The following is a 13,642-nucleotide window of genomic DNA, read 5'->3' on the forward strand; positions in this document are numbered from 1 at the left end:
GCCTAAAGCTCATTTCCTTCACCAACATAGCAGAAACAGCAGCATACCAGAGGGGAGAAGAGAAGGGCACGAAACCCCTGCGTCAATACCCAAATGCCGTAACTTCTCCGTCCGAGCTCCGATCGCCGCACCGTTTGCAGCCACGCGTCCACCGCGTCGAGCTTTACATTTCTACCGGAACAATTTCATTGGTAACTTGTTTAATCACTCTCAGCCTCCACTTCCAAATTTTCAAAAATTGAGTAGGAATGTTGAATTTCTTTGATTTCTGATGTTTTATGATCCAATTAGCTTGAGGAAAACGTTCACTATTGCTTATGTGAAGCTTGGGTAAGGTGAGGATACTATAATTCTATTTTAATTCCATTGAATTTGAGCTTTGAGTATTAAATTGGGTATATATGTGTTATAAATGTGTATTAGGTTGTGAATAAATAATTGGAGCTTGAAATTGTGAATACCAGAACTTGGAGGAAGCTCTGTAGTTGAGGTTTTGGGGCTGTGATTGGTTTTAAATAAATTGCCTTGATCGTTACATGGAAATCGGCCAAGGTATGGTTTAGGTTTCTTGCATTTAATATATAATATTCTGTGAAAACTTAGGCTAGATGACCGTAGGATAAGTTAGAACGTATGTGTATATGTGGTTTAGTGTTTTGTTATTAAATATGGAATGATGTGGTGCTGATTAGTTGAAGAATTGACAAATTGTTAATCAGGGATTTGAGGACACAAATATGTAATTCATGAACTATTGTTTGATTGTGAGATTTGACACGTGTATATGCAATTATTGATGGTGGATTTGGCATGTGAATATGTGATTATTGTTGGTGTGAAGGGTGATTTTCATGGTGGTTATGATGTTAAGGAAGAAGAATTTGTTGATGTTAGCACGTGTAGGTTATTGTGTTGGAAACATGGAAATTGTTTGAATGAGGAAAGATGTTTTGCAAGTTTACCAAAGTTAGTTTTTGGCCGAACTTCAACGAGTCATAACTTGGCCTTCGGACCTTCAATTTGCTCCCAACTTGTTTTAAAGTAAAAATTGGGTTCGTGAAGTTTATGCCATTTGAAGAACGGGAGAAAAATATTTTAAATTGAAGAAGTTATGGTTGTAGGAAAATTGTATCTAAAAACTGTCTTTTACTATCATTCTGCAGCTTTTGCAACTGATTCTGTATTTTTAAAAGAACGTATGTCCACGCGTACGCGTGGGTCACGTGTACGCGTACGCAAAAGGATCCAACAAGCATGTCCACGCGTACGCGTGACCCATGCGTACGCGTGACATGAAGTTTGCACCTACGTGGACGCGTGACAAGGGGACGCACGTGCGAGCTGCAGTTTTATATTTCCACGCGCACGCGTGAGCCACACGTACGTGTGGCTTCTGTTCCAACAAACATGATTTTTGAGTTTTAAAAACCTTATTTCAAACCTCTAAACTTCTCTTTCCTTTTCTTTAGTCATAAATAGTGGTATTAAACCTGACAATCAGATGAAACTAGGAAATGGGGATAACTTGGTGGTGAAGTAAAGCTAAAAAGGAAAGTGATGAGTTGATTATGAAATGTTACGGATGATTATGTATGATACTTGGCTTGATAATCAAATGAACGATTATGTATGATATTTGGCTTGAATGATTAAATGATCTGAGATACAAGATTCTCTGGATAAAGTATCGTGGCTTGCCACCACGTGTACCAGGTTGAAAACTCGATACTCTGTTGACCCTACGATGTAAGGGTGACCGGACACTTATAAATTCCCGGAAATGTTAACCCCCATTGAGCAATATTGATTATTTGAGAAAAGCTATGCATAGACTCTTGGGGATGCACGTCGAGGGACAGTCTAAGGTTTTCGGACCTGTCAGGTTAGCTGGATAACCAACAGATGAGCCTCATCAGCCATAGGACAGGCATGCATCATATGCATACTACTTGAATTACTTGTTTGTGCATTAACTGGGTGTGCCTAAATGTACTTGCCATGTTAATTGTATATTTGTTATCTGCGGTATTTGTAACCTTCTTGTGCTTGCTTTTATCTGTTTATTTGTCTGTGAAATGCTGACAGAGATGGAAGTATGGAGGAATGACAGTATGAGACTTAGGTTTTAAGGTTAAGTTAAGTTAGGCTTAGAAACTCTTAGAAAATCACCTTTTATGACTTTTGTTTAATACTTTAAGCTCTATAATCTGAGTGTCGGCGTTCTAGGATTGCTTCTGGCATTCCCAGGACCTTATATATTATGTGTGTGGCACCTTTACCATACTGAGAACTTCTGGTTCTCACCCCATACTATGTTGTTGTTTTTCATATGCAGGTCGAGAGGCATCTCGTTAGGCGTCTGGACTCCTGAAGCGAAGTGGTTACTGTGTTATTTTGTTGTACAGTGATGTGTATATGTGTACTTAGCTTTTTCTCCGCATAACTTGTTCTTTTTGATCCTCCTAGAGGTTTATGGAGAGGTAGGATTTTGTTTATGTATATTTGGGTTTTGGATATGTATATATATCTGGCCAGTCTTGACTTCGCGGTCTGAGTTAGGAGCTTGCTATTCTGTATCTTTGGCTCTCTACTCCTACTTTTATTATCTTATAATTGACAGTTAAAGTTTTCTTCACACGCAAGTTATTCCGTTTTCGAAGCGTTGCGCTTTTTATTTCGCGATTTTGTTTTACCCATTTTTCAAGACTCCTAGTTTATTACATTCTTTCTACTATTATATGTATGTATTTTAATTTTTAGAAGTCGTAGCACCTTTCCACCTTTATTTTTTACATCCTAGGTGTAAAGCTCTGTGTGGTAGGGTGTTACATTATGGTATCAGAGCAGTTCGTTCCTGTAGAGCCTGAGAGACGGACTGACTATGCTTCTGTGCATACTCTGTGTGTGACTATGTTCTACCTAGGATATCCGACTGGTATGTGTTGCATACATGTTCGTGAGCATGCGTTTGGGAATTTAAAGCATTAAACTTGAGATATTGAGATTGATCACCTTAATATCAATTATTTGGTGTGAATAGGGACCAAATGTCATCTCGCGGATCCGAGCGAGGTGCCCAAAGGGAAAATCTTAGGACAGAACCAATGCAAGGACCTCGAGATGGAAGCATGGGTGCTGGTACAAGTAATGTAGGCCAATACTACAGGTCTATGACCTTTACTGATTTTCTCAAGAGTGGTCCACCTCAGTTTAATGAAAATGCCAATGCGTTGGAGGCTGATCGGTGGTTTCGAGACGTGGAGAGGTTTTTGTACACTCAGCACGTTCCTGAAGTACAGTTAGTGGAAATAGTGACCCACATGTTGGAGGGAGATGCTCAGAAATGGTGGCAGGAGTTATATCATACCTTGCAGATAGAGTTAACGGATGTCCCTTGGAATATATTCAAAACCGAATTTTACGGAAAATATTTCTTGCATGCACTTCACATTGTGAAGGAGTTGGAGTTAATGCAGCTGAAGCAAAAGAATATGTCTGTTGCTGACTATACCCGTGAATTCGATAACCTGTGCCGTCTCTCAAGAGTTTGTCAAGGAAATCTAGCCAACTATGAGGAGTGGAAGTGTGCTCAGTATGAGGAAGGACTTAGGAGAGACATCTTTAACTACGTGTATCCGCAAAAGTTAACGAATTTCACTGAATTGGTTAAGAAGAGTCAATTCACAGAAAATTACTCCATGAAGTGGGCGATGCTACAGGAAGGCTATGGAGAGACTGCTCCAGATGAGCCGCATAGGGCCGGGTTAGGTGAATGCTACAAATGCAGGAAGCCGGGGCATATAACTCGAGATTGTTCACACAGGAAACACCGGGATGCAGCCGAATCCGATTCTCAAACCCGAGGTAACCATAAATTAGCAATTGAATTTCAAACTTCCTTGCATATCATTAATATGTGATATTCATTCGTAATATATGACGTGCGATGATAATTGTAGAGCCCAAGTCGATGATTGGTCGAAGGCTATTAGTTGTTAAGACGAAGTAATGTTTAGTTAACTTAGAAGGGTGGATCTATTTAGAGTGATGTTAGGTTTAAAATAGATAAAGGTTAGAGATGAAGATATTCCAAAAACTGCTTTCAGAACACGTTATGGTCATACGGTGATGGCTTTCGGGTTAACTAATGCTCCAGCAGTATTCATGGATTATATGAACAAGAATTTCCGGCCGAACCTGGAGAAGTTTGTTATTGTCTTCATTGATGATATTCTTGTTTACTCTAAGACTGAGGAGGAGCATGCTGATCACTTGCGAACTGTGCTACAAATTCTGAGAGACAGGAAGTTGTACGCTAAGTTATCTAAATGCGAGTTTTGGAAGAGTGAAGTGAAGTTTCTCGGTCACGTAGTGAGCAAACAGGGAATAGCCATAGATTCTGCTAAGGTAGAAGCAGTGATAAAATGGGAGCGACCAACTTCAGTGACAGAGATCAGGAGTTTCCTAGGCTTGGCGGGATATTATCGGAGATTCATTAAGGGATTTTCACAGCTCGCCTTACTTTTAACTAAGTTGACTAAGAAGGATACACTTTTTGTCTGGACTTTAGAGTGCGAAGAGAGTTTTCAAGTATTGAAGCAAAGGTTGACTACTGCACCTGTGTTGGTATTGTCTGAGCCAAGTGAACCGTTTGAAGTATATTGTGATGCATCATTAAAGGGTTTGGGGTGCGTTTTGATGCAGTACCGGAATGTTGTAGCATACACCTCACGGCAATTAAGGCCGCATGAGATAAACTATCTGACTCACAATTTAGAACTTGCTGCTGTTGTATTTGCTCTGAAAACCTGGAGGCATTATCTCTATGGCATTAAGTTTCATGTCTTCTCAAACCATAAGGGTTTGAAGTATCTCTTTGAGCAGAAAGAGTTGAATACGCGTCAGAGGAAGTGGATGGAGCTTCTGAAGGATTATTATTTCGAATTAAATTACCATCCAGGAAAAGCGAACGTTGTGGCGGATGCCCTGAGTCGGAAGTCTTTGTATGTAGCTTGGATGATACTATGGGAAGAAGAGTTATTAAAGGCATTTCAAGGTTTGAACCTGGAAGTTAGGGAAGAATCTGTAATTCTGTGTTTGAGTTAGTTGCAAATCTCAAGTGATTTTAAATCAGAACTTCTGAAGGCTCATCAAGATGGTGAAGCATTACGTAAGGTGTTATCGGCAATTGAACATGGAAAGCAATGGAGAGTGTCAAAAGATAAGGATGGTTTATGGAGGTTTAAGAACCGGATTGTTGTGCCAGATGTTGGGGACCTGTGATAGAGTATTTTGGCAGAAGCTCATAAGAGCGGATTTTCTATACATCCAGGAAGTACCAAAATGTATTAAGATCTGAAAGCGATATTTTGGTGGCTAGGAATGAAGAATGATGTGGCACTGCATGTATCTAAATGTTTAACGTGTCAGAAAGTTAAGATTGAGCATCAGAGACCATCAGGAACCCTTCAGCCTTTAGAGATTCCACAATGGAAATGGAAGAGTATCGCAATAGATTTTGTGATAGGTTTGCCTAGAACCTGGTTTGATTATGACGCTATTTGGGTAATTGTAGATCGACTGACAAAATCATCTCACTATCTCCCCATTCGGGTAAGTTGTACAATAGAAGAATTGGCTCAGATGTACATCAAAGAGATTGTCAGATTCCACGGCGTGCCTTCTACCATTATATCTGATAGAGACCCTTGTTCACATCAAGGTTCTAGGGAGTCTTTTAGCGTGCATTTGAGACTCAGTTAAGTTTGAATACTGCATATCACCCTCAGACAGATGGTCAATCAGAGAGAACTATCCAGACCTTGGAGGATGTGCTAAGGGCCTGTATGTTAGACCAGCCGGCGAGTTGGGATCGATATATGCCACTGGTGGAGTTTGCTTATAATAATAGCTACCATGCGAGCATCGGAATGACTCCGTATGAAGCTGTATAGCCGAAAATGTTAATCCCCGTTATGTTGATATGAAACTGGAGAAAGAAGCTTGTTAGGACTTGGGGTGATAGCTGAAACTACTGAACAGATAAAGGAGATTCATAGCCGAATGCTTATAGCCCAGAGCCGTCAGAAAAGTTATGCTGATCAAAGGTGAAAGCCTTTGGATTTGAAGAAGGGGAGCATGTTTTTTTCTAAAGGTTACACAAACTACTGGAGTGGGAAGAGCTATTAAGACTAAGAAACTGAATCCCCGTTATGTTGGACCGTTTGAGATCCTGAAAAGAATTGGGCCGGTGGCTTATAGGATTGCTTTACTGCCATATCTTTTGAATTTGCATGACGTGTTTCATGTATTACAGCTTCGGAGATATACTCCTGACGCAAATCATGTTCTAAAATCGGAACCGATCCAAGTGAGAGAAAATCTAACACTTCCAGTAATTCCGGTAAGAATTGATGACACCAGCATTAAACGAATACGTGGGAAAGAATTGGATATGCGGAGGGACTACCCACATCCCTTTTCAGGTAACTACATTTGAATTTTGAGGGCAAAATTCTTTGTTAGGCGGGTAGGATGTAAACCCCATTAAATTAGTAAATAATTAGTCGATAAATTAGTTTTTAATGAAGAAGATTAGAAATGTGAATATAATATTAAATTAGGATAGAGCTCATCGAAACAAGAATTTTGACACCAATTTCGAAGAAATCGGCCCAAGATTGGGCCGAACGGGCCGAACCAGTTGAATCGAGCCCAAACCGGGCCGTGGGCCCAACCGGTTCAGCATTTAAATGAGCCTAAAGCTCATTTTCTTCACCAACATAGTAGAAACAGCAACGTACTAGAGAGGAGAAGAGAAGGGCACGAAACCCCTGTGTCAAATCCCGAACGTCGTAACCTCTCCGTCCGAGCTCCGATCGCCGCACCATTTGTGGCCACGCGTCCACCGCGTCGAGCTCTACATTTCTAGCGGAACAATTTTATTGGTAACTTGTTTAATCACTCTCAGCCTCCTCTTCCCCCAAATTTTCGAAAATTGAGTAGGAATGTTGAATTTCTTTGATTTCTGATGTTTTAGGATCCAATTAGCTTGAGAAAAACGTTCACTCTTGCTTATGTGAAGCTTGGGTAAGGTGAGAATACCATAATTCTATTTTAATTCCATTGAATTTGAGCTTTGAGTATTAAATTGGGTATATATGTGTTATAAATGTGTATTAGGTTGTGAATAAATAATTGGAGCTTGAAATTGTGAATACCGGAACTTGGAGGAAGCTGTGTAGTTGAGGTTTTGGGACTGTGATTGGTTTTAAATAAATTTCCTTGATCGTTACGTGGGAATCGGCCAAGGTATAATTTAGGTTTCTTGCATTTAATATATAATGTTCTATGAAAACTTAGACTAGACGACCGAAGGATAAGTTGGAACGTATATGTATATGTGGTTTAGTGTTTTGTTATTAAATATGGATTGATGTGGTGCTGATTAGTTGAAGAATTGACAAATTGTTAATCAGGGATTTGAGGACACAAATATGTAATTCATGAACTATGGTTTGATTCTGAGATTTGGCATGTGTATATGCAATTATTGATGGTGGATTTGGCATGTGTATATGTGATTATTGTTGGTGCGAAGGGTGATTTTCATGGTAGTTATGGTGTTAAGGAAGAAGGATTTGTTGATGTTAGCATGTGTAGGTTATTGTGTTGGAAACATGGAAATTGTTTGAATGAGGAAAGAGGTTTTGCAAGTTTACCAAAGTTGGTTTTTGGCCGAACTTCGACGAGGCATAGCTTGGCCTTCGGACTCTCAATTTGCTGCCAACTTGTTTTAAAGTAAAAATTGGGTTCGTGAAGTTTATGCCATTCGAAGAACGGGAGAAACATATTTTAAATTGAAGAAGTTATGGTTGTTGGAAAATTGTATCTAAAAACTGTCTTTTACTATCATTCTGCAGCTTTTGCTACTAATTCTGTATTTTTAAAAGAACGTACGTCCACGCGTACGCGTGGCCCATGCGCACGCGTGGCATGGGTTTTGGTAATGCGTACGCAACTGGTCCTATGTGTACGCGAAAGGAGCCAACAAGCATGTTCACGCGTACGCATGACCCACGCGTACGCGTGACATGAAGTTTGCACCTACGCGTACGCGTGACAAGGGGACGCGCGCACGAGCTGTAGTTTTATATTTCCACGCGCACGCGTGGCCCCTATTCCAGCAAACATGATTTTTGAGTTTTAAAAACCTTATTTCAAACCTCTAAACTTCTATTTCCTTTCCTTTAGTCATAAATAGTGGTATTAAACCTGACAATCAGATGAAGTTAGGAAATGGGGATAACTTGGCAGTGAAGTAAAGCTAAAAAGGAAAGTGATGAGCTGATTATGAAATGTTACGGATGATTATGTATGATACTTGGCTTGATAATCAAATGAATGATCATGTATAATATTTGGCTTAAATGATTAAATGATCTGAGATACGAGATTTCTTGGATAAAGTACTGTGACTTGCCACCACGTGTACCAGGTTGAAAAATGAAGAAATGCATTCAAGCTTTGCTTGTTGATCCAGTGCCAATAATATGAGAAGGAAGGATATGAAACCTCTTATACCTAAGCAAAACATAATCTAATAAAATTAGAGGAGAATTCTCTTATTTAACATATGAGAAAGTAAAGAGGAATAATATTTTTTTTAATAATGTAAATAATAGGTTAAAAAAATAATTTTAATTTTAAAATTTAAAATTTTGAATTAACTAGATATAATATGATTAGTAGGTCTGAAATACGACTAGTTATTCACATTATTTACTCTCATTGTTTACTTAGCAGGATTGTTAATATATTACCCTTTAAATTATCTAGCTATTTACACTTAGAGATTGTAACACTACAAGAAAAAGCAATATTTGTAATAAAAAAAATTGTTATAAAAAATCGAAATTTTAAAATAAAAGGATTTTGTAACAAAAAAAAGAGGCCGTTACAGTATGTCCCGTTACAAAAAACGGAACTGTTACAACTCAAAGTAATATTTTGTAACAAATTTTTTTTAATACAAAAACCAAAATTTGTTACGAAAGTGGTAACACTTTTTTACCTTTAAAATATTTTTTTTAATAAAATTTACAACTTTTGCTATTTATAAAATACTATAATATAACACTTAATTATTGTAAAAAAAATACTAGAAAATCATTAAAATTTATATTTTTGGTTATTTTTTAATTTTTTTAATTTAATAATCTAATAATATATATTTTAGTCTATACTTTTAAATATTAATAACTAATTAATAACAAAAAACAATAAATTCTGGTTATCATATAACATTCTTCTTCATTGTGTAATTAGTCTATTATCTATAGACCAAGATCCTCTGCCTCACTAGTCACTACTTTGTCAATAAAACATAGAAAGAGCAATCTCTAACAAATTTGTTGGTCGTAACGAATTTTTATTTCTTTTATAAGTTCTTAAAAATTATTATCATGAAATAGATCGGTCTTTTTGCTATTTTGAATGGATTAATTTGTTTTATAATATTTTTTTTAAAAATTTAATTATCTTATAATAAAATTTGTTAAAAATTTATTTATTTATACTCAAAATTTGATTGAAAATGAAAAAAGACTAGTTTAATAATTTTTGAAAATTTTTAGTGAATAAAATTTATTAATAACTGAAATTTTTTATCCTAATTTGATAAAAAAAATTTCAAGAGGTTTTGAAAAATACAAACTCTTCATTTAGTATTTGGTAAATTAAAAATACTATATGCTTATACTTTTAAAAAATAAGAATACTTTTAAAAATATCTGAAGTAGATTTTTTTTTAAAAAATAACATGTATTTATCAAAATAAAAAATTTAATATAATTTCATATATTAATTAATATTTAAATTTAATTTTTATATTAATATTTATTATTAATTATACTTATTAAAAATTATTTTTAATTTAATTTATTAAACATAAATATTATAACTTTAAAAAATAAAAGCATTATGAAGCTAGGCAAAAGATTCAACCGTTCCATAATGTTTGCACTATTAAATGATTCCGATAATAAAATATGTTTTTAAGTTTTTTAATAATTACTAAATAATTTTTATTTAATTTTAATTATAAAATAAACTTTTATATATTATTTAATTATAAAATTTATCCCGTATTTTATAAATTATTATTTTATTATTTATCTATCATGTTTATTAACAATTAGAAACAAAACAACAACAAAATAAGTCTTCCATTAATCGTCACCTCCATAAATATTTTGGCAATGCGAATTAATGATTTTTTATTTCTTGATCCGTTACATCCGTAAAAACTAGGAAAAAATCATAATTGTTGATAATTCAATCGATTGGAAATATAACACAATCGATTGAATTTCGTATGATAATATGAATTTTTTTTTAATTCAATCGATTAGAAATGTAATAATCTAGCAAGATGTCGATTTTAAAAAATCTCAAACAACTCAAATCAAAAGTTTTTTCTTAAAAAATATTTTTGTCGCAATTAGATCACAAATTTGTTGTTATTTTTGTAAATGATAATTTATTTTCATATGATCATAAAAGTTTTATTAATTATTAATTAGAATCATTTAGGAATTCGTTCAATAAAAATTAAACTGAGTTAGCTCTTGAATTAATTAGAATCGTCAAAATGGACTAAATTCGTCAAACTAGCTCATTTACCTGACTTAAATAGATGGGTATGTATTTGACTCTAAAATCAAACTCATAAGAAAAGAGAGCCTAAATGACTTAACTCGATTAATCAGAAAAAATAGCGAATTAAGCTGGTCAATTCTCGGGTCAAACGGATGCATTTTTTTTTTCCAAAATAAGCTAATATATTTTTTTTGTAAATTCGACCTGAAATTCGACTAGCTCTCTAAAAAATGTAACACGACTAATTTAAAAAATATTTTTAGCTAATATATTTTTTTTAAATTGCTCATCCCAAAAAAATAGAGTTTTTTTTTTAATATTTAATAAAAAATTTACCGGGTTAGACTCTGACAATAAATTATTCGAAATAGCTAGAAAATTGAAGCTCATAAATAAAGGATTTTCAATAACTAAACTATATTGATACAAGAAATAATAAGTACCTATGTGTATATATATATATATATATATATGAATAAATTCAATAATATATATATATTAAATTTAATAAATAATACTAACAAATATATTAAAGTATACAGATCAGATATATGATCTATTAAATAGTTTATATAGATGATTAAGATTAAACTAAAATGTCATAAAATAGTTTAAAATAATCGTCTATTTATCATATATACAAATCCACTTTTTATTGACAAAATAGTATATCTCATATATATATCTTTACTATTTTTAGTTTTTTATGGCATTTTTTAACCTGACAAGTGATTAGAATTCTATTTAACAGTTTATTATTAGTCAATAAATTATTATATACACGAAATGAGATTTGAATGCCAAATACTTACTTATTATTTATTTATATGATATATATCGTTTTTAAATAAATTTTATTATATACAAAGTATCTAATAGTAACTTATATTTACATTAAACTTATTTGTGAGATTTTGGTGGTGAAAATATAAATTATAAAATATAAAAATATTTTTAAATTAAAAAAATATAAATTATTTTAATTTATTTATTTTAATATAAGATCACTGATATTTACATAAATCTTTTTGTATTTATTTAAAAAAAGTTATCTGTTTTATAAAAAAAATTTTAAAACGTAAATTCTTTTTTAAAAATGAAATAAAAATTTAAAAACAAAAAATAAAATATGTTATATTAATTTAAAAAATATTTAATTTCAAAAATTGAAAATGCTTATAAGCGCACTTTTTAGTACTTAAAATAAAAAATAAACCCAAAATCCCATTATTTCTAGTAATTTCCTCATCTATACTATACCCGTTAAACATGCTTAACCCGTACTGCTGTACTACTCTCTGCCCCACTAAAACCTAACCCTTACACACACATCACACTCCAGCGCTGCACTCTTTAGGTTTCTCACACTCCTCAAGCTTCCACCAGAGGCTCACCATTTGTTGTTGGCGGTGGATTCCATCACAGTCGCGCCCCCATCCAGCCCACAATCCCCTTGTGCATTTTGTTCTGCGTCGCTCCTTTCCCAGCGCTGTCGTGGTCTCCATCCAGCATCTTCGTCATCTCTTCGGTTTCGGTCCTTTCATTTCCGTCATCTCACCATCCAGCATCTCTCCGTCTCTCTTTGATTTCTTCTGTCATAAGCTCTTTCAGTAGCTGTTGCTGCTACCGGTTGCATTGCTGGCGGTCCTGCTTGATGTTCTTGTTGCTGTCGGTATTGTATTTTGAGTCTTTTGAATCTCTGCACCTCTCATGGTTTTGTTATTATTGTTGATTCAAAACTGATTTTAAATTCTGATTTTTTGTTATGATTATTTGTTTTTGGTTCTGATTTTTTATTTAGGGTTTTAATTATGTTCTTATTGTTTTTATTATTCATTCTATTTTTTTGGTTCTGATTTTTTTCCTAATTATCTGGTTATGATTTTTAGTTGTAATTATTTGTGCTAAAAACATAAATTATGAGTTTTTACTCACTGCTTCTGGCGCATCTAATCACATATGCTTGCTTAACAAATTGAAACCTTATGGAAAATTTACTTTTACTTTTAAAATATATCTTATTTTCTTTGTCAAAAATCTAAAATGATTTTAGATCTAATTCAATGGTCAATTAGTTATTGTTACTTTGTTATTTGTTCAGTGCAAGTTATCTTTTTTCTATTGCGTGTTTTAAGAGATGGCCACAGGAGTGAACAAGATGCTGTAATTTTAGTACCATGAGACATAATCAACATTAAATTAGGAGATATCATTCCGGCCAATGCTTGTCTTCTCGAGGACAATTCTCTAAGTGTTGATCAGTCTGCTCTAACAGGAGAATCTCTTCTAGTGACTAAGAACTCCACTGATGAAGTATTTTCTGGATCAATAATCAAGAAGGGTGAGATAGAAGCAGTTGTGATAGTCACTGGTGTGCACACCTTCTTTGGTAAAGCGGCTCACTTGGTGGACAGCGCTAACCAAGTTGGACACTTCTAGAAAGTGGTTACAACAATTGGTAACTTTGCTCAATTGCTCGAAACGTATGACGACTATTGAGAAAATAGCTAGGATGGATGTCCTCTGCAGTAATAAAAGTGTAACCTTGACATTGAATAAGCTCAATATTGATAGAAACTTGATTGAGGTATTTGCTAAAGATGTTGAGAAGGAGTATGTTATCCTTCTTGCTGCAAGGACCTCTAGGACTAAAAATCAGGATGCTATAGATGCTGCTATATATGATTAAGTCAAACAAATAAAGCTTCTAAAAGCAAAATTCCAAAAAAAAATTTCCACTCATTAACAAATATATAGAAATAGAATAGTAATAAGAAGAGGAAACAATAATGCAATCGTTTTCATAAAAAAAAAAAGAATCAAGCATATATCTCGCTCAAAGGCATATGAATGGAACTTTACAAGTAGGGCATAGAGAATATCGAATCATCTTAAGGAATTCAGTGAAGTCTATTTTATTTATTGTTAATTTTTAATTTATAAGTTTGAAATATTTGTTATGGAAAGCCACGTTGGTTTACGA

At 34.1% G+C, this 13,642-nt stretch overlaps 1 protein-coding gene and 1 long non-coding RNA gene across 2 annotated transcripts; both read left to right on the top strand.

The window, feature by feature from the left end:
- Nucleotides 1-3,047: 3,047 nt before the first annotated feature.
- Nucleotides 3,048-5,905, top strand: LOC148549946 (uncharacterized). The gene is made up of 6 exons (XM_088495862.1): nucleotides 3,048-3,864; nucleotides 3,960-4,005; nucleotides 4,107-4,158; nucleotides 4,249-5,056; nucleotides 5,576-5,722; nucleotides 5,790-5,905. Exons 1-6 carry the CDS (start codon nucleotides 3,048-3,050, stop codon nucleotides 5,903-5,905), a joined length of 1,986 nt encoding a protein of 661 aa, XP_088351988.1.
- Nucleotides 5,906-11,925: 6,020 nt separating this feature from the next.
- LOC110266102 (uncharacterized) lies at nucleotides 11,926-13,391 on the top strand. Its single transcript, XR_002353041.2, has 2 exons — nucleotides 11,926-12,331; nucleotides 12,795-13,391. It is a non-coding gene; the product is annotated as an uncharacterized LOC110266102 (long non-coding RNA).
- The last annotated feature ends 251 nt before the right edge of the window (nucleotides 13,392-13,642 follow it).

This window comes from Arachis ipaensis, chromosome B8 (assembly GCF_059453495.1).
Source record: "Arachis ipaensis isolate K30076 ecotype BB chromosome B8, ASM5945349v1, whole genome shotgun sequence".
Classification (NCBI taxonomy): Eukaryota; Viridiplantae; Streptophyta; class Magnoliopsida; order Fabales; family Fabaceae; genus Arachis; species Arachis ipaensis.

Bases quoted from the DNA above. Each gene is read 5' to 3' on its own strand.
- LOC148549946 (XM_088495862.1), top strand. From the start codon at position 3,048: ATGTCATCTCGCGGATCCGAGCGAGGTGCCCAAAGGGAAAATCTTAGG. The intron at 5,057-5,575 runs GTTTGAACCTGG...GGGTAATTGTAG, and splicing joins GTTATTAAAGGCATTTCAAG to ATCGACTGACAAAATCATCT. The intron at 5,723-5,789 runs GTTCTAGGGAGT...TATCACCCTCAG, and splicing joins AGACCCTTGTTCACATCAAG to ACAGATGGTCAATCAGAGAG.